Below are 26,878 nucleotides of genomic sequence, written 5' to 3' on the forward strand. Positions count from 1 at the left end.
AGGAGTGGTAAAATTTTATATTGCTACTCACAATATGGGTCAGTTTCTATTTATGCGTTAAAGGCACAGAGAAATAGTATATATTAATTGGACTAAATTTATTTATTGTATATTCTTCCTTACAAACCTATAAAGGAGAAGATGAATTTGATTTTTGACTTGTAGGAGTATTTTTAAAAATTAACAAAATTTCCTCAAAATTGACTCAAATGATATTACTTTATAGGAGCTGCTACCAGTAGAAACAGGTGGGAAAAGGTAACACTTTACCTAAAATCTAATTAACTGTTCAAAATGTAACTCTGGAACATACTACAAATGCATAATTTTTTTGTAATGGTATAAGGATGTATGTTCAGATTCTTACTGTACGGTTATATCATAGTGTATGATCTGACATATGGCATAGTCAAATCAAGTTTACTAAACAGACATTTTAAGACAGAATGCTGTAAGGTTTTTTTTTTGGCTACACTTCACAGCTTGAGGAATTCTCAGTTCCCTCACCAGGGATTGAACCCAGGCCACAGCAGTGAAAGCCCAGCTGGAATCCTTATCACTAGGGAACAAGGGAATTCCCCTGGAAAGCTGTAATTGTTTTAAATAATATAGAAATAAACTTTCTCTCCCAATCAGGAAAATCCATTGGAAGACTTCATTTTTACAAGGAAACACTGGAAACAATCATTTTCTATTAACTTTGAAAGAAGTGAAAATTACTTAGGAAAAAAAATGCTTAATAAATAAATTGGTCAATACTGCCTCAGTGAAAACCAGTATGCTTCAATGAAGCATTCTGAAAGTTATTAAGTAACTGTTTTAAACTTGTAAGATACAGCATATTAATAATGATCAACTTAATACCTAAACCTCTCCTTGTTTGCTTTTTAATCCAATGATCCAATGATTTTTAAATGACTAATTCATGTAGCTACAGTAGGTCACATAATAGTTTTTTCAGAAGCTGAAATAAAGGGGAAGAAAATGGCCACAAAACACTTGGAACTTCTATAACATATTACATTTTTAAAAGATCCAATCTGTTATTTCATAATCAAACAGTCCTCCTCATACCCTGGTAATAAGTTAAAAAGCTGACATACACACACGTAAATTAAGAATTACGAAAACAAAAGCCACACCAGCAGAGAACTAAATATGAAATAACCTCTAAATAAACAAACATCAGGGCAAAGGGACAGAAGGTGAATAAACAACTGAAAAACAAGTGGTGGTTTAAACAGTAAATGAAATTAGTTATATCTGGAAAGGAACTGAAAATAATCTCAAGCTGAATGTTTCTAGTTTAGCAAAACAACATTCAAGAGGCAATGTGTGAAAGTCAAACTTCAAGGAGACAAAAAAGTATAAGACAATCCCTCATTAATTTAGCATAAAAATAAAAGTTAAGCTATGGATAGAAGTCTCTTTTCTGACTTAGGAACAGATCATTGTTAATTGAAAATATTGGTGAAAATAGAAGATTATTAAGTGAATACACACATTTATGCATACACAGCCACACTTTAAATATTGTATTATAACTTAAAAGGTACACATGTACATCCGTTCAATAATCTTCGGATATAGGGCCAGTACTCTTCCTTTGAGTTTAGATCCAGTGGTTAGAATTCCAAGTGTTGTTTCTGCCAGAAACTACCAAGATAATGCATATCTACAATTTACAGTTTTGTTTTTTAAAAATGTGAAGAATACAACGAGATTTGTGAAACATTAAGTCCAAAATCAGTCTAGATTTCCTTCTGTAGCACAATCTTTTATATAACTGTTTCACCACCACCTAATTTGACAAAAATCATGTCAGAAATTCACCTTTATTATCTTTTCAAAGTATTCAAAAGAATGATCATATAAAGAACTCTTTGTCCCCCATATAGCAGCATTCAGACTGTAGTATCCAATTAAATTATGTAATTACAATGGCAAGTAAAACTGGCATAGAAAGATATGGAAGCAAGCACAGCTGAGTCCTGGTAAACATGACTCATTACTGAGCGCTGGAGTCTGGTAGTGTATTTAAATTAAGACGTAATATGCAGTGCGTTGGTAAGGATGTTTTACAGAAATAACTGAGAGCATCAATAATGGAGCAAATTGTTAAAAGGCTGGTTTAAAAAATTAAAGATTCATTAAAGCCATTATTGTAAAAGGTTGTCACAATGCAGTATATGGATTTTTATTTGGATACATGATAGAGTAACACATATCAGACTACCATTGTGGCCTTGTAAAATTATAAAATTGGGAAAGCAATTTTTTTCAGACATTAGACAACTGGATGACAGGCAGCATCATACTGTTATCCCTGAAAGAAGGAAGATTCATGATGAAGTCTTACAATTTGTCCCAGTTTTATCTCGAGGCGCACTGCAGACCACGACAGAGCCCAAGCAGAACACCACAGCCTCAAGGGGCAGAGGCAGTATGGTGATTAGAGCACAGGGCTACTGACATTTGCTGTGAGGCAGAGTTCTGAAGAAAAGAAATTAAAGGCATCCAAATTGAAAAGGAAGTCATAAAATTATCTCTGCTCACAGATTTATAGGCTACTACACACAACCACAAAACCTATTAGAGCTAACGAACAAGTTCAACAAAGTGGCAGGATGAAAAAAAAATCACGCATGCTCTACCGCTAAGTCGTATCTGGCTCTTTGTGACCCCACGGATGCTCCTCTGTCCTTGGGGTTTCCCTGGCAAGATTACTGGAGTGGGTTGCCATTTCCTTCTCCAGGTATCTTCCCAACCCACGGATAGAACCTACATCACCCGTGCCTCCTGCATTGGCAGACAGATTCTTTGCCACTGGACCACCTCAACACACACCACCACCGGTTGTGCTTCTATACACTAACAATGAACAATAGGAAAAGGAAATTCAGAAAACAATTTCCATTTAAAAGATATATGCACCTCTATGTTCACTGCAGCATTATTTATAACAGCCAGGATATAAAAACAATCTAAGCACCTACTGATGGATGAATGGATAAACAAGATGTATATATAAATACAATGGAATATTATTTGGCCCTAAAAAAGAAATCTTGCCATTTGCAACAATATGGACAGACCTAGGGGGTATTACACAAAGTGAAGTAAGTTAGAAAAGACAAACCTATGATTTCACTTACATGTAGAATCTAAAAAACAAAACAGACTTATAGATACAGGAAATAAACTGGAGGTTAACAGAGGGAGGAGTGGTTGGAAGGTTAACAAAATAGGTAAAGAGGATTAAGAGGTACAAACTCCCACATATAAAATAAATAGGTCATGGGGATGTAATATATTAATATACCATATGAAATATAATTAATAATATTGCTATAACTGTAAGGGCTTCCCTGGTGGTTCAGATGGTAAAGAATCTGTCTGCAATGCAGGAGACCTGGGTTCAGTCCCTGGGTTGGGATGATCCCCGAGAGAAGGGAATGGTTACTCACTCCAGTATTCTTTCCTGGAGAATTCCATGGACATGGGAGCCTGGAAGGCTACAGTCCATGGGTTTGCAAAGAGTCAGACACAACTGAGCAACTAACATTTTTTTCACTTACCACTTTTTTCAACAAATAGTAACTAGATTTATCGTGATAAAAAAAAGCATGATAAAAAATGCCAAGACCATTTCAATGGGGAAAGCACCAACAAATGGTGCTGGGAAAACTGTGTACCCAAATGCTAAAGAATAAAACTGAATTCTTTACCTAATATCATACCCAAAAGTTAGCTCAAAATGGATCAAAAACCTAAATGTAAATACTTAAAACTATAAAACTCCTAAGTTTTGTGCACCAAAGGACACATACATAATAATGGATAAATATCCAGAATATATAAAGTGAAGTGAAGTGAAAGTCGCTCAGTCGTGTCTGGCTCTTTGAGACACTATTCTGTAGCGCTCAAGGCAACCCCATTCATGGAATTCTCCAGGCAAGAATACTGGAGTGGATAGCCTTTCCCTTCTCCAGGGGATCTTCCCAACCCAGGGACTGAACCCAGGTCTCCCGCATTGCAGGCAGATTCCTTACTAGCTGAGCTACCAGAGAAGCCCAGAACATATAAAGAACTCCTACAACTCAACAAAAAACAAACCACATTAAAAATGTGCAAAGTACTTGAATAGACATTTCTCCAAAGATATGCAAATGACCAACCAGCACATGAAAAATGCTCAATAGCATTAGTCATTAAGAAAATGAAGATCAAAACCACAGTGAGTAACTTTTGACACCCATTAGGATGGCTATTATCTAAAACCACGGAAAGTAAGTTGCTGGTGAGGAAGGATGTAGAGAAATTGGAACCCTTGTGTGTTGCTGGTGGGAATGTGAAAATGGTACAGCCACTGTGGAAAACAGTCTGGTAGTTCTTCAAACTGTTGAACATAGAATTACTGTATAATCCAAACAATTCCACTTAAAGCAGGAACTATACAACAGATATTTGTACATCCATGCATATAGCAGCATTATTTACAACAGGCAAAGATGGAAACTATCCAAATGTCCATCAACAGATGAATGGATAAACAATACGGCACATATATACAACATAAGCTCAAAAAGGAATGAAATTCTGACACATGCTATATAACATGGATGAACCTTGAAAATATCATGCTAGATGAAATAAGCCAGTCACAAAAGGGCAAATATTATATGGTTTCTGCTTATATCATATATTATCTGGCAAATTAATATAGCCAGAAGGTATAAAAAAGGTTACTAGAGACTAAAAGAAGGTGATAATGGGGAGTTACTGTTTATTTATTTAAAAAAAATTTTTTTTCATTTATTTTTATTAGTTGGAGGCTAATTACAATATTGTAGTGGTTTTTGCCATACATTGACATGAATCAGCCATGGATTTACATGTGTTCCCCATCCCGATCCCCCCTCCCACCTCCCTCCCCATCCCATCCCTCTGGAGTTACTGTTTAAAGGGCTCAGAGTTTCTGTCTGGAATCACAGAAACGTTCTGGAAATGGACGGTGGTGATGGCTGCACAACCTTGTAAGTGTGCGTAGTGCCCCTGAATTATACACTATAAAGTGGTTAAAATTGTAAATTCTGTTATGCATATTTACAATTTTTTTAAAAAGAAAGTGGGATGACATCTTTAAAGTGCTAAAAACTTTCAATCTAGAATTCTATATCCAATGAAGAGGTGGTTATGGACTGAATACCCATAACATTCAGAGTCCCCCTGCCCTGTCAAATGCATAGATTGAACCCTTAAGCCCAAATATGAGATATTCGGAGACAGGGACTTTGGGAGGTAATTAGGGTTAGACGGGTCATGATGTGGCGTCCTTATGATGGGATTAATGCCTTCGTAAAAAGAGACTGCAGGGTGCTTGCTTTCTTTTCTATGCCATGTGAGATACAGCCACCTACAAGCCAGAGAGACAGTCTTAATCAGAAACTAACCATAGAGGCACCACAATCTTGAACTTCTAGCCTCTAGAACTATGGGAAAATAAATTTCTGTTGTTTAAGCCATTCAGTCTATGGTATTTTGTTATGGTAGCCTGAGCAAAGAAAAAATCTTTCAAAAGCAGAGGCAAAATAAAGGCATTTCCAAATAAACAAAAGCTGAGATTTTGTCCCAAAAGATCTGCTTTAACAATAAGGAATGTTAAATAAAGTTCTGTAGGCTGAAGGAAAGATACCAGATGGAAAGAACATCAGAAATGGTAAATTTCTGAGTAAATATAAAATTTTTTCTGCTTAAATAAGAAAGGTGACAATATATAGCCTTGTACTCCTTTCCCAGTCTGGAACCAGTCCATTGTTTCATATCTGACTTTAAGTGTCGCTTCTTAACCTGCACACAGGCTCCTCAGGGAGCAGGTAAGGTGGACTGGTATTCTCATCCCTTTAAGAATTTCCCACAGATTGTTGAGGTCCACACAGTCAAAGGCTTTAGCATTGTCAATGAGGCAGAAGTACATGTTTTTCTGGAATTCTCTTGCTTTTTCTATGATCCAACAGATGTTGGAAATTTGATCTCTGGTTCCTCTGCCTTTTCTACATTCAGCTTGTACATCTGGAAGTTCTCAGTTCATGTACTGTAGAAGCCTAGCTTGAAGGATTTTGAGCGTTACCTTACTACCATGTGAAATGAGAGCAACTGTGTGGTAGTTTGAACATTCTTTAGCACTGCCCTTCTTTGAGATTAGAATGAAAACCAACCTTTTCCAGCCCTGTGGCCACTGCTGAGTTTTCCAAATTTACTGGCATATTGAGTGCAGCACTTTCACAGCATCATCTTTTAGGATCTGAAATAGCTCAGCTGGAATTCCATCACCTCTGCTAGCTTTGTTTGCAGTAATTTTTCCTAAGACCTACTGGACTTCACACTCCAGGATGTCTGACTCTAGATGAGTGACCACACCATCATGGTTATCTGGGTCATTAAGATCTTTTTTGTATACTTCTTTTATGTATTTTTGCTACTTCTTAATCTCTTCTGCCTCTGTTAGGTCCTTACCATTTCTGTTATTTATCATGCACATCCCTATATGAAAATGTTGGCTTGAAATCACCAATTTTCTTGAAAAGATCTCTAGTCTTTCCAATTTCATTGTTTTCCTCTACTTCTTTGCATTGTCCATTTGAAGACGGTCTTCTTATCTCTCCCTGCTATTCTCTGGAAGGCTGCATTCATTTGGGTATATCTTTCCTTTTCTCCTCCTCAGACAGCCACTTGGTTGGTGCAAAAGTAATTGCAGTTTTGCACTGTTCAACTTTGCCATTTGATATTGGAATATATTCTTAAATAAATATGGTCATGTTAATGCACATTTCTCACTTTATGTTTTCTGTTAAGGACTCATCACTTGCTACTTATTTTATATTTATTTTAGACTAGGGGAATGATGTTAGTTTAGACAAAAAGCAAATTCGAATGATTTTCTTATTTGAGTTCAAAATGGGTTGTAAAGCAGCAGAGAGAGCCCATAGCATCAACACTACATTTGGCCCAGGAACTTTTAATGAATGTACAGTGTGTGGTGGTGGTTCAAAAAGTTTCAAAAGGAGACAAGAGCCTTGAAGATGACAATGGCTGGCCCTCAGAAGTTGACGAAGACCAACTGAGAGGATCACTAAAGCTGATCCTCTTACAACTACACAAGAAGTTGCTGAAGAACTCAATGTTGACCATTCTATGGTCATTTGGCATTTGAAGCAAACTGAAAAGGTGAAAAAGCTCGATAAGTGAGCTGACCGCAAATAAAAAAAAAATTAACATTATTAAGTGTCATCTCTTATTCTACGCAAAAACAATGGATTGTGATGTGCAACACAAAGTGGACTTTATAAAACTGGCGAAACCAGCTCAGTGGGTAGACCAAGAAGAAGTTCCAAAGCAGTCCCCAAAGCCAAACCTGCATGAAAAAAAGGTCATGGTCACTGTTTGGTGGTCTGTTGCCTGTCTGATCCTCTACAGCTTTCTGAATCCCAGTGAAACCAACACATCTGAGAAGTATGCTTGGCAAACTGATGAGATGCACCAAAAAGGGCAATGCCTGCAGCTAAGACTGGTCAACATAAAGGACCCAATTCTTCTCCATGACAACACCTGACTGAATGTCACACAACCAAAGCTTCAAAACTTAAACAAATTGGGCTACAAAGTTTTGCCTCATCTACCATATTCACCTGACCTCTCACCAACCACCTACCACTTCTTCAAGCATCTAGACAACTTTTTGTAAGGTAAATGCTTCCCCAACCAGCAGGAGGCAGAAAAGGCTTTCCAAGAGTTCACTGAATCCTGAAGCTTGGATTTTTACACTACAGGAATAAACAAACTTATTTCTCGTTGGCAAAAATGTGTTGATTGTAATCGTTCCTACTTTGATGAATAATGATGTGTTTGACCCTTGTTATAATGATTTAAAATTTATAGTCTGAACCACAATGACATTTGCATCAACCTAACAGTTCACAGTAGACTGTACAAAGAATGCATGTTGTAATCCATAAAGCAACCACTAAAAAAAGGACGTAGAGCTAAGACATTAATAGAGAAGAAAAAACGGGTTTCCAAAAATGTACTCAATCCAAAATGAAAATGAGAAAGGTAAGGAGGAGGTGAAAACAAACCAAATGGAAATTAAAAGGCAGAGACTGTCAAACTACATAAAATAAAGCAAGAGCAAAATATATGTGCAAGGTACAAACTTTAAATGTAAGCTCACAAATAGGTTAAAAGTAAAAAGCAGAATAAGATGCACCATGTAAAACTAAGAATAAGAAAATGGAAGCTATATTAACATCATCAAAGTAGACTTCAGAACAAGGATTAGCACCAGGATAAAGAGAGATGTTTCATAAGGATAAAAACGTCAATTCATCACGAACATGTAAGACTCTTCAATCAATGTCTATGCATCTAAAAGTAGAGCTTCAAAATAACTGAAGCAAAAAGTGATCCAACAGAAGAAACAAATTATTTTTTGAGATGTTAACACTTCTCTCTCAGTAACTGACAGAAGACAGACAAAAATAGTAGTAAGGATAAGGAAAACCTGAACAATGCTATTAACCAATCAAAAACTTAATTGAAATTTATAGATCACCAAACCCCAAAAGAAAAAATGCACATTCTTTCCAAATGTACATGAAATATTAATAAAAATACACTATATCCTGAGCCATAAAAAAGTCTGGGAAAATTTCAAAACTGAAATCATAAATACTGTGTTGTTGATTACAATAAAATTAAATTAGAAATAAAAAATAATGTAGTTCACCAATAAATAATGAAGATAAGTACTATAGATATATTAGTGGATGATCACCTTGCATTGTTCTGGAAAGGCTCTATAGTAAAGAATACAAACTGACACATAAGATATGCAGAATATCACTCAGATACATTCTTTACATATCAAACCCTGTTACAATGCATTATAAAAGAATAGTAATAGCAATAATAGTACTAATTGCTATGCAGTGGCCTAATATTTTACATTTATTTATGATGTAACTATATCAACTACACACACACAACTTGATAGTACAATGATAGCTAAGTTCATAATGCTGATCCTCAGGATATACTAAGCTTTGAAGTATTTTCTAATTCAATGCTACGTCATTTAGGTACTCTATGTTTTTATTGTTTTTTAATTTTTAGATGTACAGTATTTACCCATTAGATAGAACATGTAATACCCTATGTGTCAGCGTCTGAAAGGCATCTTTAGAACTGGATAATGTATACTAGAAAAAAATACAGGCCATGAAGAGCCATATCTCTAAAATTATACAGTTAAAAAAGTAAAAAAAAAAAAAAAAAAGAAAGAAAGAAAAACCTCTCAAGAAGGTTATTAATCATGTTTAGGTATCAAAAAATTAAAATATTTACAATAAATAAGCCATTTAAATTAGTAATCCCACTTCTAAGAATCAATCCTAAAATTGAAACATTATCAAAAAGATTGGGCTTCCCTGGTGGCTCAGATGGTAAAGAATCTGCCTGCAATGCAGGAGACCTGGGTTCAATTATTCCTGGGCTGGGAAGATCCTCTGGAGGAGGGAATGGCTACCCACTTCAGCATTCTTGCCTGGAGAATTCCATGAATGGGGGTGCCTGAAGTGCTACAGACCATAGAGTCACAAAGAGCTGGACACAACAGAGCAACTAACACTTTCACTTTTATCAAAGATTAGACTTAGAAATACAGATGTTCATTCTAGCATTGTGTATAACTGCAAAAAATTGGAAACAACTTGCATTATAACAAAAGATATTATTACGGGATAGCCATATAATGGGACATTGTATATCAACTTACAATCATTCTTTTGAATAAATTTAAAGATAGACACAACATAATGCAAATAAAGTAAAAAAAAAACCCAGGACATCAAACTACAAAGCATAATTTGTGTTGCATATAAGTATGTTAGATGTTGCTGTTTTTATTTTTATTTTTTCTGTTTTTAAATATTCATACAAAAAATAAGTAAATTCACCAAGACTATGACATTAAAGGTGATATAATATTTCCAAGTTAATGTTTCTACAATGTATATGTTTTACTATTAAATAAGTAAAAAAAATTTTTTTTAAGTTACATACAGTTTAATGACCAAATATTAAGTTTAATAACATGAATAAGGCCTTCCAAAACTTCTTCAGAGTAATAGTTTAAAATTCACACCATGAAAAACAAGTTAAAAATGACTAAAGAAATTTATCATGAGAATGATAATTATATAGAAATATATCTACACAACTGATTGGCAGAAACTATGTAAAGAAAGGCAGTAATATCACAGATTATTTAGTAAAGTGCCATAGGCTGAAAGAAAAGGCAAGTTACATGACAAAATCACTGAATACCAACTTGACATACACTGACATACACAAATGAATAAACCACAAACATAAGACCACTGTAACTGAGATCAATATTTTGCTCCAAGATCCCCAAGGAACTCAATATCTGAGTAGCAAACAGACTTGGAACGGCAGTCTCAATTAACTCAGATTCTAGGGTTATAATATCCATTTGACTTTCTTTTCAGATTAACAATTCTAAATAGGAAAAAAGTGCAAGGGGGCAGGGGAAGATGATTTTTCTTGAATGATGAAATAAACAAGATATTATGTTCTGTTGTTTAATGTGGGTATTCTAAACTAACTTTCAAAACAACTCTAAAAAATGTTTTCATTTTATGAGGATACTCACAGAGGTTAAATAACACACTCAAGGTCACACAACTAAAAGACCTAATGCTATATCTGTAAATAAGCTCGTGGTCTTTCTAGTATTGCAAGTGTCTCATTAGTTTGAAATTTTCAAGTAATACAATGTACAAGTTACAACAGTTTCTTCTTACAGTTTGTAAATGTCTTCAAGTCCCATATATTCCCAAAGGGGGAAATGAGACAAAGAGGCAAAATGTAATTAAAGGGTGGTGTCATCTTTGTCTCCCCTCTATGGATCTGATGTAGCTCTCCTATCATTTTGAAAAAAGAGGAAAAAAGAAGCAAAGATTGAAGAAAAAGGGCAAAAGGAACAAAAGTATGAAGACAGGCAGAACAACAAAGAGGGCAGAAGAGACACAGAAGAATGAAAAAAAGAAAAGAACAACGTAAGGCAAGGAACTGGCCAGAGAGTCAAAACCAGGCAGAGAGAGGGGTGGAAAAAAGCAGAGGAGGAGAAAGAAATAGCCAGCCATTTGAAAAGGGAAACTGAAAGGAGGTAAGAGAAAACACAAGTAGCCAGAAAGATACAGAGAGATGATTATCAGCCACACAGTCAGCAAAAGAGGAAGAGTCACAAAGACAGAGGGAAAAAAGACATACAAACTGTGGGCAATACAAACATATCTGGGATCTGGGGCTTTGTCAGCACCTACACGGTGGACAGCACCTCAGAAGTCTTACCTTCTTTTACCCTGAGGACAAATCTCAACTATTTTTTTGATGGGGGGGTGGGGGTGGGGTGTTGATTTCGGGGTGGAGCAGGATCAGTACAGGAGGGCCACAGAGAGTAGAAAATTCGGGGAAGATGAATTTATTATTCCAGGTCCCAATAAAATCTTTATTAAAAAAGCAATTTCAAATCCAGAAGATTCTTTAATAGAACAATCAGTGAATTGTTATACCATATATAAAATCTAAAATACAAAGATTAAAAAAATGGGGCCCTTTAAAAAAAAGTAGTTGTTAAAAATTCAATCGCTTGTAGAAAACTTGATGAAAACTATTAAAATTTCATGAAATGTCAAAAAAAGGCATATGAGTTAACAAAAATGCCAACAAACAAATCACTTCCTCTGAACTTCTTGGAATGACCTTTAACCATAATTAACTAAGTAATTCTCAAGCTTTTTTGAGAAGTAAATCAGATCAAATCACCTTCCTACTTAAAACCCTATAATGGTTTCCCATTAAAATCGGGATAAAAGGTAACAATCTAAACTTGCCGCCACAGAACTGAAATCTCACCTAACCCACCGCCTTCCTATCTGCCTGACCTTGCTTTATGCCACCCCTCTCCCTCCTCCTCACTGTGGCACAGCTCCTCCTCTCTTCTCTGACTGCTGTCACCAGCTGGCTCACACTTGAAGGCTTTACCTTCTCCCTCTACCTACCCTGGCTTCTCACACAGCTGGCTCCTCCATCATCCAAACCTTAGTTCACATTTCATATCTTCTCAAAGTGTCTTTCTTTGATTGCCTTATTAATAACACCTGCTTTACCTAAACCCCCAGCTATTCTCTATCCTATCACCTTGCTTGATTTTTTTTCTCTAACATTCATTAATCTATGAAAGTATCTTAATCATGTAGAAATAAAGTTGCCATATGCTTACACATGAAAATATAAGCTCTAAGGGCAACAATGCTGTTCTTTATTTACTGGTATATCCCCAGGGCCAAGAATATGGTACATAGTGGGTGTTTGAATAACTGAATAAACAAATGAAAAAGTACAATATTATTTTTATATTATAAATAAAATATGAGTTAAAAAAAATTTCTTGCAGAATCTTTGCAGTTACAGACTGTTGTAGTTAAAGACTGTTGTAGTCGAAAACTCCTAGTCAGAGAGGAGCTTTAGTCCTCAGTCTAGGCACATGCCACTCCAGTCACCATGTGAATGTTTAATATATTATAAAGCTTACTAAAACAGGAACTTTAATTTTTTGGATGTAAATTTCTAACTAGTGAACTATGCTTAATGTCTTTTAATTGATAAATTTTAACTAACAATACATATTCAGTAGTCACTATAAATAACAGATGCAAATCAGTACACTAATTGAATCCTCAGCTCTTGAATTTAAATTAGCATTCTCAGCCCAACATTTTAGTTTATTTGTGTCCTATGTATTGCTTAGAGAAAGCCAAGATCATTTTTAATACCTATTTTATTGGAAGCATTAAAAATTTTTAAAAAAGACTTTCACCAAATAATATGCAATAAATTCAAAGTTGAAACAAATAAAACATTTAACATGAAACAGGAACTGAACAAAATGCCTATTCACACATATCTTGATAAGTATGCCTTATAAAGAGAAAGAGTTTTATGAACACACAGTACACTGCAAGCAGCAAAGCTTCCATATCACCACCCTATGTTTTAAGCCTCCTTATCTTGTATAACGTAAGTGATACTTGTAAGCTTGCAAGTGGCATCCTGAAGAATAAAATCAGAGCACAGACTAAGTCAAATGAGATCAGAAAGCCTGAACCCAGAAACAGACTCGATGACTGCTAGTCTCAAATTCTGAGGTCTGCATTTCCTTTGCTTTACTCCAACTCTAGTCCCAGAAATACACGATATAAAGAAAAATTGGCAATTTTCTTTCTATATCACCAAATATTTGGTGATATAATTGCCACCAAAAGATGTTACTGTTCTCTTCACTTCCTCTTACCCCACCTTCATTAAGAACTTACTATCAGATGATGGACATGAGGCTTTTAACAAGTTTAATGTGGGTATCTGGAATTAATTTTTGAAATTATCTGACAAGCTGACCAATCAAAAAAGCTATATAACTCTAAAAACAAAATTATCCTCTTTCTACTACCAAAGAAAACAACAACCAAATCCCACCTACATTCAAATACAGTATAAAATGAAGTATTACATACCTACATACTGATATAAACCTTTATGATTAGTTTATAATTATATTCAGTTAAATAAAGTTAGACAACCAATTTCCAAGAAGATAATATGCAACTTATGTACTTTGATTTCATTAAAAAGATGATGTATTTTTACAGATAAATCTCTAAAATATGACCTAAAATAATCTCTAAAATATGACCAAAAAATCTGATATAAAATCCAAACAAATAAAATATTATCAATTCTACTTTATTGAGAACCAAAGTGCCTACATAATAACATGCAAGAATTTTAAATTCTTGAAAGCAAGTGTCAAGTACTATACACAATTTCCATACACAGCAGGTAGTAAAGCAAGAAAAGAACTGACACAGTTACTCTCCTTAAAAGAGACATACAATGGAGAACTGTTATACAGCGCTAACATACTACAGATCTATGCATTAAAGATGTTGTGGCTATTAACAGTTTAAACCTTTACTGTATTTTGCTAATTGGTACATAGAACTTTAAAGCTTTTGAAAGATAAAACATTCCAGTCAGTTCAATTCTCTAGCATTGTTCAAGTATTGCAAGTAGGAACAAAGAGGAAAATAAATCTGCTTTAATTGCTGAAGAATCACAAATAGAGATGGCTGAATACTGTAGAGGAAAGACCTTTTGTTCCTTAAACAATTTTAATAAAGATCATTCTCTATTTTAAGTTTAAATGGTTCTTGTCTGCATATTAAAACTATTATAACATGCATTTTCTCTGTATTTAGTACAAGTTTTTATATAGTTCAACTCTATGTGAAAATAATTTATTTTAACTGGGAGTATATTTTAGAATACACTGCTCTATAAAAAAAAAAAAAGAATACACTGCTCTATATTTATCAATATAATTTTATTTAAAATAACTATATGATAATTGATTTGACTTGTTTTAATCAGTGTTATATGTAAGAGTTAACTGAAGTTGTGTTAAAACTAATGACATGTCATTAATAAGAGGAGAAATATTTCTATTTAAATGATCAATTAATGCTATTAATTTAATAGAATTCAGCAACTTAAGAGCATGTTTTTGCCATAAACATAAAATAAGCTATGTTAATATTAGTTCATATACTGAGGTATATTATCATGTAATAGGAATATTATATGCAATTGAATGATCTTCTAAACATAAGCAATCACTATGTGATTAATGCTACTGGTACATAATACATTTACTGATTAACCTATACCAAAAGTATAGAAAGAAAAAGATTTATTTCTAGCTATACTAAGTCTTAACACTTTTCATTACTTGGATTTTTTGTTTTCCAAAATCAACACACTGCCTCCTGTACCCTGCCCCCACCAAATACTTGAAAAAAGGCCAATTAAAGAATGGCCATTTCAGTATAAAATTTACACTACCAAAATTATCAGTCATTACTTCTTCTTTATAATTTTAAGCAATCGTATTGCTACAATTTTCTGCAATCTTAAAAGCTACTCACCAATTTTTTTCAGTAGTTTATGGGTAATGTAAAACCAACAGGGAGCAATAATATATTGTTAAAAAAAAAAAAAACTATTGCTGTTTTTAAAACCTAAAACTATACTGCAACCTAACACTTACATTTCGTCAACACTTCTCTCTTTTTAGGAGTCTCATCTAAATATAAGAATATAAATAAGCAACTGCAAAGTAAAAAGCATTATTCCATATTTAGTGAGTCTTTAAGAAAAAAACTTTCATGCTAAACTGCCACCATGAAAGGTTCTCAAAGGCTGCTATTCTTTGATGTAAAATGAAATACTACTTAGTGAATAAAACATAAAAAACTCCTGTCTACCCTTCAAAGAGACATATCCTTTGACCCAGTGCTCCAGACTAAAGCCTTGAAATTTTTGCACAAGAATGCTGCGTGAGCAAAGTCCAGACAAAACAGACACTTGAGATGCTAGAAGGCTGTATAACCCCAATTGCAGACACTACTCCTTCTAATAATCTAGCAGAGATAGCGCTGCCACACACCAAAAGAAAGTAATCTCACGAAAAGAAAACTGACCCCTTAAAAAAAAACAAAAAAAGCAAGCAGTCAAAGCAAATGTAAGCCTTTAACTTAGGTTTATCTTTTTGTGCAGGTCACCTCTTAATGACCGATTTTTAATTCAAGTTTGCAGACCTCTAAAAAGTTTTCATCTATAAACTTTTAGTATTATGGGAGGCAAAAACAGCATAAAATACAGGTGTTGCAAATATGATTTTATTTTGAAGACTTGCAAAAATCATTCATTTTTATAAAGTTCCTAGAGGAAATTCAAGCAAGGAAGAAATTTAAAACCTATTAATAATAAGTGACAATAAATTCCTATTAAATAACTTGTTGTTTGCAGACATTCTAAAACAGCAATATCATCACCCTATTGGCTGAATGTGTTAATAACATGTGCTTAATCAAATAGCAATTACATATTGTAAGTATCAACAAGTCACAAAGCTTTAATTACTGTGTTATTGCTATTTGGAAGTAATTGTCAAACAGTAAAACACAACAAGTAGGCAACATTCAAATTACTGAAATTTTACACACACACCTAACTTTTAAATAAAGACATTAATACAGACTATTTAAAATGTCCAAAATATTAGGATTTTAGATTAATACTATATACTATCAAGTAATTTTTCAAAAAAAAAAAAAAGCTTAGAAATTAAAGCTATCCTTCACAACCCAAGCCACAGATTTGAGATTCACAGATTGCAAAAGAGAAAATTTCCTTTCTCACATGCATGTATGTTGAGAACGCATGTATTACTAAGCATAACACCTATAAAGGTGTTTATATCTTATAAAAGACATAAAACAGGTGGTGCTTAATAGTTGTTAGTCAAAATAAGTACCTAAATGAAAACAAGCCACTGAAAGTATAAATATAAACACTGAAGGCTAGTGCCTGGCACACTTAGTGCTTGGTGAGTATTTATTAAATAAATACATGAAGGAGAGACGGCATATAATAATTTTATGGAAGCAATATACTAATGTCAAACCACTGAGACTTGCTTCACATTATTTTTATTAATAAACTGAAATAATTCTTGTATTTTATCATGGTAGTTTTTTTATCTTTTGTGTTAAAATATTAACTATAGCAGTTGATACTTAAATAGGTAATTGTGAAAAACAAGGAATCAGTATTTTAAAAATACTTAATACAAATGTTTAAAAAGCAAATAAAGAATACACCTATGCAGGTCTAATTTATGCTTTGTTTTGTGGGGAGCCTTTACTCAAAATCTTCAAAGAGTACTGAAAATTTAACTTCTCTCTTTTGTATAATACAAGTGAATATAAAAAGACAATGTGTTCACTGGACTTGGGTATTCATCAAATGTACTGAAAGGAGATTGGGGTGGGGTGGCATGAAGAAAAAAAGTTACCCTCTTAATAAAGCACAAAGACAAAGACATTCTTCACCCAACCTCCATGGCACAGCAACTCCTGCAACAGAAGCACAAGGGCCCAGCAAACAGCCATTTGTAAGCTTTCCTTATTATCTGCAGGACATATTTGGAAATAATAATGGTACAACCCCAAAAAGTTTTTTCTTTTTAAACACTGTGCTTCTGTATATATCAACAAGATTATTTTAAGACACTGTCATCTGCTCTTTTAATATTTAACATTTTATTAGTTGCAAGAGTAAATGAAAAGGATAGCAGTTTATACACAACAGAGAAGATTTTAAGAATGATTAAAAATTTGCTATGTGCACAATATAAAATTCATTATTAGCAGTAATCCAGGAATGACTACAACTTTATTCTCTGGAGATGTGTCTTCTAACAATGTCAACATTGTATATAGTTCTAAAATGACAGAAAAGAATTCATTACATTAGGAAATGCCAAGTGGACTTTACCCCTCTACATTCTATACCTTAAAAAAGAAAAGGATAGGATACAAGTTATCAATATACAACTGACGCCCAGAATAAAACAGTTTTTCTTTGTATGGTATTGACATCCACAAAATGCTATAAAAATTCCTTTAATTTTTTAAATTGTTACACATATTAAATTCAGCCTGTCAGAAGTAACAGTTAAAAAAAAAAAAAAGAAAGAAATTTACTTGGTGACATGCCCTTTGAGCTAATCTAGTAACAGTTTTAAATAATAAGCAGCATATACCTAAGATGAAAGAAATGAAACACGACCGAACAAATAAAAAAGGGTCTGAGGTTCTACCTCTCCATGAAATCCACATAAGGAAGAAGTATGAGGACCTAATTTTAAGTTGCCTTACTAGACAGCTAAGATTAAAAGGAACAGAGGTAATAATCCCCACCTTATCCTGCACCATACATCTGGAGTATCATGAGAAATCCTGGCAATAATGTTTTAAAACAAATTCAGTCAAACTAGAAGGTAATCAAGATGATGAATTAACTGAAACTCATAAAATGAATCAAAGCCCTGGGGATATATAAGCCAGAAAAGAGAAGACTTAGGAGAATGATTCTCTAAGATTTTGGTCTTAGGATTCCTTTACACTGTCAAAAACAATTGGGACCCCTATGAGATTTTACAAAATCTCATATACCTATAATACAAAATCTCATATACCTATAGGTATTTTATCATGTAAGAAATTAAAATGGAGAAAAACTTAGATACAGACTTAGCTTAAAATAATAATAAACCGATTATATACTAACATAAATAATATTATAAAAATACAGTTTCAAAAACTAAAAAATTGAGAAGAGTAGCACTTTTGAAAATCTCTAATGTCTAGTTTAATAGAAGACAGCTGAATTCTAACTTCTGTTCTTACATTCAAACTGTTTGGCCAAGTTGTTTTGTTTGCAATATGTGAAGAGAATTGATTACACAGATATGTAAACTGTGTAGAAAAGGGAGCAATAACTTAATATTCTCATTCTCACATTAAATCTATTGTTTGCTCTTGCACTTTAATTGAAAGTTTTATCCATTTATGATTTTATAACATATGTTAAGTCACATGGAAAACAGTGGTTCACACAAGTATGAAGATCTTCCAAATGTTAAAATATTTCATTACACAATATTTTAAAAGTCACATTCATTAATATCACTACCAATCCCATTAGAACAGTCTTTAAGTACTGGGAAGCTGTCAAGCTCATTCAGATCAGCAACAAAGTTAAGTTCCTCAAAAATTCTCATTTTCACTTGAAAGCTTAAAGTTTATCACGGAAAACACTTCCTGGAAATGACAAGTTTATTTTTGAAAAAATGGCTTGGTTACCATGTACCAAAAACGGAATAACAATCATAATTTGCCTGTTGTCTGTTTTTTCACCTAAAAGTTCTTCCATGAAAAAAAGGACTAGATTCAGTTTGCAACAGCAACTCAGTCAAACAAGTGCTTTTCCTTGAGACAACTGTCCTGTATGCAGAAGAGTTTTATGCATACTTCTGTTCTGCTACATGGAACATTAAAAAAAGTATATGCACAATTGAGATTTTTTTGAAAAATTAATAATTTTCACTGCTTTATCAAAGACATTAAGTGAAACTAGCTTTTTTCCTTTTTTTTTTAAAGCCTCAAATGCAAGGAAGTGAAGGAAAGACAGGATACACAGGGCCACTGCCTTGATTTAGGCTAAGGTGCGAACAGTTTTGCCACAATTGTTTTTATAACAAGTGTCAATGTCAACACAGTGAAAGGGCAACTTAAGTCTTTGTATAATTATGAAAATAGTTTGACTTTGTATGCCTTCTACAAAAGTCGTGCTCCCTCAGCCCCACCCCACTATTCTTTTGAGAACCACTGATTTAGGACCAAAGAACTGTTTTCAAATATACAGAAGGCTACCATGTAGAAAATGGCAAGCCATGTATACTATTAGGCCATATCTTGAACCACTGGATATTATTTATAAAGAAGTAGCTTGGGGCTTCCTTAGTGGCTCAGTGGTAAAGAATCTGCCTACTAATGCAGGAGACACTAGTTTGATGACTGGTCCCAGAGGACCCCACATGCCTCGGAGCAACTAAGCCTGTGAGCCACAACTACTGAAGCTGCGCTCTAGGGCACAGGAACCAGGAACATCAACGTTACTGAAGCCCACGTGCCCAAGGGAACTAGAGCAGCCCCTGCTCGCTGCATTGAGAGAGAAGCCTGTGCAGTAGCAAAGACACAACACAGCCAAAAGAATAAAATTATTTTTTAAAAAAAGTATCTTAGCACCAAATTTGGAAATAATCTTTTCCATTAAAAAAAAAATTGATTAATAATTTATGAACAGTAAAATCCAACCTTGGTTCTGACCCAAAAAAATGAACACCAGAGTCAAACTACAGAACAGTTTGATCACCCCCTAAAATTTTCTAATGCCCTTTATAGCTAACTCCTCCTACATCCAACCCTGAAAACCACTGATCAGTTTTTCTGTCCTGAGAGTTTTGCCTATTCTAAAATGTCAAATAAATGAAATCACACAGGATGTAGAAAGTCTCTGGGTCTGGCTTATCAGCAAAAAGCACTTGAGGTTCATCCATGGTGGTTCCTAATCAGTGTGTATAAATTGACTGACAGGTTGTTTCCAGATTTTGGAATTATTAATAAAGCTATTAAAAACATTTACATGCAGGATTTTGTGTAAATATAGATTTCATTTCACTTGGGTAAATATTTAGAAGTGAGACTACAGGATTATACGGTAAACATACGTTTAACTTAATAAGAAACTGCCACACTATTTTCCAAAGCAGCTAACAATTGTACCATTCTGGATTCCTCCTGTAAGAGTTTCTAGTAGCTCTGTATCCTCACTAGCATTTGGTATGGTTAGTTTATTTTTCTGATAACTTGTTTATTTTATTTTTGGTTGTGCCAGGTCTTCCTTGCAATGCATGGGCTTTCTCTAGTTACAAAGCACAGCTTCTAGGCACATGGGCTTCGGTAGTTGCAGCATACGGACTCTAGAACAGTGGACTCAGTAGTGGGGTACCAGCTTAGTTGCTCCTGGGCATGTGCAATCTTCCCAAACCAGGGATCAAACCCGTGTCCCTGGCACTGGCAGGCGGATTCTTACCCATTGTACCACCAGGGAAGCCCTGTTATGGTCAATTTTTTTAAGCCATTCAAATAAGTGTGTAGTAGTATCTCACTGTAGTTTTAATATGCAATTTCATAATCACTAATGATGTTAAGCATCTTTTCATGTGTTTATATCCCATCTGAATATCTTCTGGGTACGGCCTGCTTGTTTTTCAGTTAATATCTTATTATTTAAAGTGTTTTTTATTTTCTGGATACAATTCCTTTATCAGAAACGTGTTTTGCAAATATTTTCTCCCAAACTATGGCTTGTATTTCCATTCTTTTAACAGTGTCTTTCAAATTTCGTTGAAAATTCTATTTGTGAGGAAGTGTAACTATAATTTTTTTTAGATGAATTATGCTCCAGTGTTATAGCTAAAAAATATTTATCCAATCCAAAGTTACCAAGATTTTCTCCTACATTTTGTTCTAAAAATTTAACAATTTTCAGTTTTACATTTTGGACTAGAGTTTACATCTAGGGCTTTGAGTTAATTTTTAAGTATGGCACAGGCATGAATGAAGGGGTTTTTTTCCCCCCTGCATTTCAATACACAATTATTTTATCTTGATTTAAAGACTATTTTTCTCAATAAGAAAAAGGCTTCTAATAATTATGCCTGATCAGTAACATAAAGAGCAGCATCAAAAGAAATGAGAATCAGCTGTTCTGTCCAAATTACCTTTCCAGCTCTCCCTCTATGAAGTCCCCAGAGGGGGATGTCTTAAGGAAAGACTTACAGGTCTTCTTCCCTCATGCTCTTAATCCTCACCCTCCAACAGTTCAGCTTTCATCGTTTATTATTAATTGAATTCTCACATAAAATTTCTCTTGAATGAGAGGTTAAATAATTTTTTAGATGAAAAAAAAAACCTGATGCAGTAACAAACTAGGTAACATCTGCAGTTATCCTTTGGTTTTAAATTCCTAAGATCCATTTTCTAAAACTAGAATAACCACTGAAATTGATCCCCAACTAAGTTTAGTTTGTATGCTTAATCACTGGGCTTTAAACAGCATCACCTATATTAATTTAAAAAATACATTATGTAACAATATTCAATAGAAATCATAATAATACTATTTCCCTTACCTTCCAATTAAGATTCTAGCTTCTATCTAATTTCAGATTCAAATACAATAGTAGTCTAGTGTTGAGTAATAGAAATGGTATATTGTTAATAAACGGGTTTACCTTATGTAACAGTGACATTAAAATGCTGTTTCTTTCTACATCTTTTAAGACACTCATGAGGATTTACTTCACATTTTGAAATATTTTTATAATTAATGATACATATTTTTAGAATCATTTTTGTTCAAAATGCAAACATAATCAACTTCAACTGCTCAGTATTTCTGGGTGTACTCTTTAGCCCCTGGTCTTATGATTTTGCTTCTTATCATGTTTGCCACTCAACAGTGTGTAGGAACAAGAAGACATAAAACCCCTACTGGCATTACCTTACCTATTCGATTACTTAATACTTCCATTTTAATATAAAGCTAAATGAATGGGTAAAACTTCAGTTTGAAAATTACCTGTGGGTTTTAGTTTTCCACATTAAGTATCAATTCAAGAACTATGAATAATTATACATAAGACTTCAACTGATTTCAACTGGAAAATCATATTGATATATTGACCACTATACTTTAAGAAAAACATAACAAAGCTGGGGAAAATCTAAAAAGAACAAAATTCATTAAAAAGTATACAACTGATTTTAGGGAATATAATTAAAAACACAAAACTCAAAGCAGTTTGTATATCTCTGGTATGCGTCACAGCACCTTTTTAGAGCAATAGATTGTTGTCAGACTTACTCATTTTATGAACTAGTAAGAAACGCTACTGACAAACTCTAAAATTTGAAACTTTACTGTAGACAGTAAACCTCGTACTACTGGAATGAGAGAGTAATCTCTTGAGGTTTAAAAGAGATAGTCATTGGAAAAAGTAAAATAATAGTATCCTCATTAATTAATGAACACGTGGCATGTGTAAATCCTCTTCCTCTCACACACATATCTGCCTCATTGCTTTTATCCTTGACTAAGCAAATGATATTTGGGGAGTTTTTGTTTGTTTTTTTACTACGCCTCACAGTGTGCAAGATCTTAGTTCTCCAAACTATGGATGGAACCCGGGGCTCCCCTGCGGTGGAAGCTTGAAGTCTTTACTACTGGACCATCAGAGAATTCCCAGCAAGTGATATTTGATTAACATTTGATGAATAGGTAGATGGTACTTGAATGAAGAGCTAGTGAATTGGTAAAAAGCAGCTAGGCATAATTAACTGAAATCTGAATGCCCTGAAGCAGTGAAGAACAGCAAGGGCCAGGCTTGGTGCGGCTGAAGCAAAGAGTTAAATAAAAGACGGAGATACAAGATAAACTTAGAAACGCAGGAGTTAAATCACGAAAGACCTCAAAGGCCATGATAGGATTTTAATGTTTACTCTCAGGTCAGTAAGAAACACCAAAGAATTTTAGACAAGAGGATGACACAACCAGCACTTTAGAAAGACTATTCTGGTCATCCTGTGGAAAATGAATTAGAGGAAGATTAAAGTATCTATGGAGATCAATTAAGAAACACCGCAGCAATCCAGGCGAAAAATGATGGTAGCCTTAACTAGGATGATAGCAAGGCCAGTACACAGATCTAATAGAGAATTTAAAGACAAAACCAACCAGTCTTAAGCATAAGCAGACTTCCAAACTGTCCATTTACTTCTCTATTTATTTTTTATCTGTTTATATCTTTAAGATGCAAATAGAAACTTAAATGTGACCTATTATACAGGTTCAAAATGAAGTGGCAAAAGAATGTACAATCAGAAGGAGAGTAGCTAAGAAACATACCCATATATCTGATAATTGTAAACCAAATATAGAATGAAAAATACATCTATACAATTGCATGTTTTTACTAGAAGTCTTAGAAACTTTTTACAAAATGTATACTGTTGTACAATATAAACATAATAACAAGTTGCATCTAAAGTAACACCACATACAGAAAAATATGAGTACCAAAACTCAATCTGCTCCTGATTAACAGAAGAACATTATTCATTTGTTGACAGTTGTAGTTACTCATACATAATGCAGAAATAGGATGTGTATGTGTGTATACACACATATGTATGCACAGAAACACTAACAATCATTGGTTCCAGAAAAACCCAATATACTTAATTTTAGATGGTCCTACTGTGTCTTACAATTTAACTGAGAAAATCACAAATAATATATTCATTACAAAACAAAAAAAAAAATTTCTGGTGTCTACTTATAAACATCACAAAAACGGAAGCCTTTTGTAATTTTAATTTGATGTTTGTGTATGACTTAATATTTGTGTAAAATGCTTAACACAAATTATCTTTTTATAATGATTATTTCTTCTTAAAATTTATATACAATCAAGAAATCACTATCCTAGAAGAACCCTGACCACCATACTGAAAAATCTGTTGTACAAAAATAACCCTGAAGGCAGAATCCTAACAGTGTATAATAGAAAATTCTTACCAATTTTTCATCAACTGTTATGAGTTGCGTGTCTCGAGTTTGGTCCTGTGCCAGCCTCCATGTGGAAGTGCTCAACGACCTGCAGTGCGAGACTTTAAGTTAAAAAATGATCCATGCAATGAGAAAAGAGAGGCAGACAAATCTTACATAAACCAGCTACTTTAACAGTATCAGTCTCATAAAACAAAAAGAACAGAAGGAAAGAGGGCACAAAAAATCCTTTTTCTCCACAATTAGTTCTGTCTGCTGAGATTTTGGCAGAGTCTCACTAGACAGTTCACAAAAGGCTGCACTTTATGGCAGTCTATAGGCTCTCAGTCATAGAAGGCCCCCAATAACAAGAACTGTTCTGCTCTCTATAAATGTACACTGGCTAGTTTGTCATTATGAGGAGGAAAAATGCAGAGCTATATCAACCCTTCTAGAAGGCTGATTCCTAAAGGATGCCATCAGAAAGAAACAAATATCTCAATCAAATTCTTAGTGGAATAAAGAAAAAGCTGTGGAATTAACACAAGATTAAGAAAAAGTTTCTTTGCTCTAATTTCAAATCAAAAGTAGCTTAAATAGGAATGATTTGTATGATCATTTAATATTATTGTTTTAATCCTGGATCCCGTTCACAGAATTGAAGAAAGTCTGAATAGTTAAAATAGAAACATTAAGTCAGCAATAAAATCAGGACAGAATCTAACTCTTTTACATTAGTATGGTCTCACCCTCAACCCAAAGCAGCCTGGCGCTAGTGGTAAAGAACATGCCTACCAATGCAGGAGATGTAAGAAAAGTGTGTTCCATCCCTGGGTTGGGAAGATCCTCTGGAGAAGGAAACAGCAGCCCACTCTAGTATTCTTGCCTGGAAAATCCTATGGACAGAGGAGCCTGGTGGGCTACAGTCCATGCAATCACAAAGAGTTGGACACGACTGAGCGACTAACACTACTACTACTAACAGATTTTTAAATTTCATGTACACATTGTAGTTTACACCAATGAATGTAATAGCCATCAATGATTGTGACAATTTAGCTTTTTAAAATTTTGCAAAATATTAAGCCATCCTATGTAGATTTCTTTTTTGAAAGTAAGTTGATATATAAAATTGACCTAAACCAGCCCAATATACTGTATTTAAGTTCAATTATTTCACTTAATGCAATATAATCACCAACATAATTTTGATGTTGTTGTTCAGCCACTAAGTAATGTCCAACTGTTTTACGATACAACATAACCACCAATAATTGATGCAAAACTTCAGGCCAATGTTTAATTTTCAATAGCTACATGGTTTTATAAAAAAAATCTACTTACTAACAATATAAAGATGACTCATAATACAAAAGGTTTTATTTCATGAACATATATTTTCTAAAAAGGGTTCATTATTTTCCCAAATTAACACCATTCATTTCCACTGCAAATACCCTGCTCAGAAATATATCCACACAAAAGAATATACTAAAGAAGTATAATTAAGCACCTTTGAAATCTATTTACTCTGGAAATCACTAAGATCAATAACCACATTTTGAATACTTTTAACCAAATCCATCTACTGCAAGGAAAAAAAAAAAGAGGCAATGAAAAGGGTACTCAGGAAAACTTGAAATATTAGAAGTATTAGAAAATGTAGCTATATTACAAGGAAATGAAACTACATAATTCCTCTAATGAACAGAAGTATTAGATCAAAATAGTGCAAATTAGATAGATTAAAACTATAATCCATGAACTGTACAATTTTAAACTCTGCAGTAGATTTGACTGATTTAAAGAATTTTAAATTGTATGATAAAATCTTATTGTAAATTAGTCAAAACACAAAATAAATTTTTAAAAACTTCTAAAGTATACATACTTTAAGGATTTGTTGTTCAGTCACTAAGTCGTGTCTGACTCTGCAACCCTATGGACTGCAGCATGCAAGGCTTCCCTGTCCTTCACTATCTCCCGGAGTTTGCTCAAACTCATGTCCATTGAATTGGTGATGCCATCCAACCAACTCATCTTCTGTTGACCCCTTCTCCTCTTTCTTTCAATTGTTCCCAGCATCAGTGTCTTTTCCAGTGAGTTGAAACTTTGTGCCAGGTGGCCAAAACACTGGAGCTTCAGCTTCAGCATTAGTCCTTCCAATGAATATTCAGCATGGATTTTCTTTAGGATTGACTGGTTTGATCTCCTCGCAGTTCAACGGACTCTCAAGAGTCTTCTCCAACACCAGTTTGAAAGCATCAATTCTTCAACGCTCAGCCTTCCTTATGATCCAACTCTCACACCTTTACATGACTACTGGAAAAACCATAGCTTTGACTAGACGGACTTTTCTTGGCAAAGTGATGTCTCTGCTTTTTAATACACTATCTAGGTTTTGTCATAGTTTTTCTTCCAAGGAGCAAGCGTCTTTTAATTTCATGACTATAGTCATCATGTGCAGTGATTTTGAAGCCCAAGAAAACAAAGTCTGTCACTGTTTCCATTGTTTCCCATCTATTTGCCATGAAGTGATGGGACTGGATGCCAAGATCTTTGTTTTCTGAATGTTAAGTTTTAAGCTAGCTTTTTCCACTCTCCTCTTTCACCTTCATCAAGAAGCTCCTTAGTTCCTCTTCACTTTCTGCCATTAGGG

General features: G+C 34.0%; 1 protein-coding gene across 1 annotated transcript in view; it reads right to left on the reverse strand.

Moving 5' to 3' along the window:
* Positions 1-26,878, reverse strand: part of NDUFS4 (NADH:ubiquinone oxidoreductase subunit S4) — a 118,741-nt gene that overhangs the window by 38,348 nt on the left and 53,515 nt on the right. Inside the window, exon 2 of the mRNA XM_043887318.1 lies at positions 24,250-24,328. Coding sequence (XP_043743253.1) covers positions 24,250-24,328 — 79 coding nt within the window. The remainder of the gene's footprint in view (positions 1-24,249; positions 24,329-26,878) is intronic.

Source organism: Cervus elaphus, chromosome 25 (assembly GCF_910594005.1).
Source record: "Cervus elaphus chromosome 25, mCerEla1.1, whole genome shotgun sequence".
Taxonomy (NCBI): Eukaryota; Metazoa; Chordata; class Mammalia; order Artiodactyla; family Cervidae; genus Cervus; species Cervus elaphus.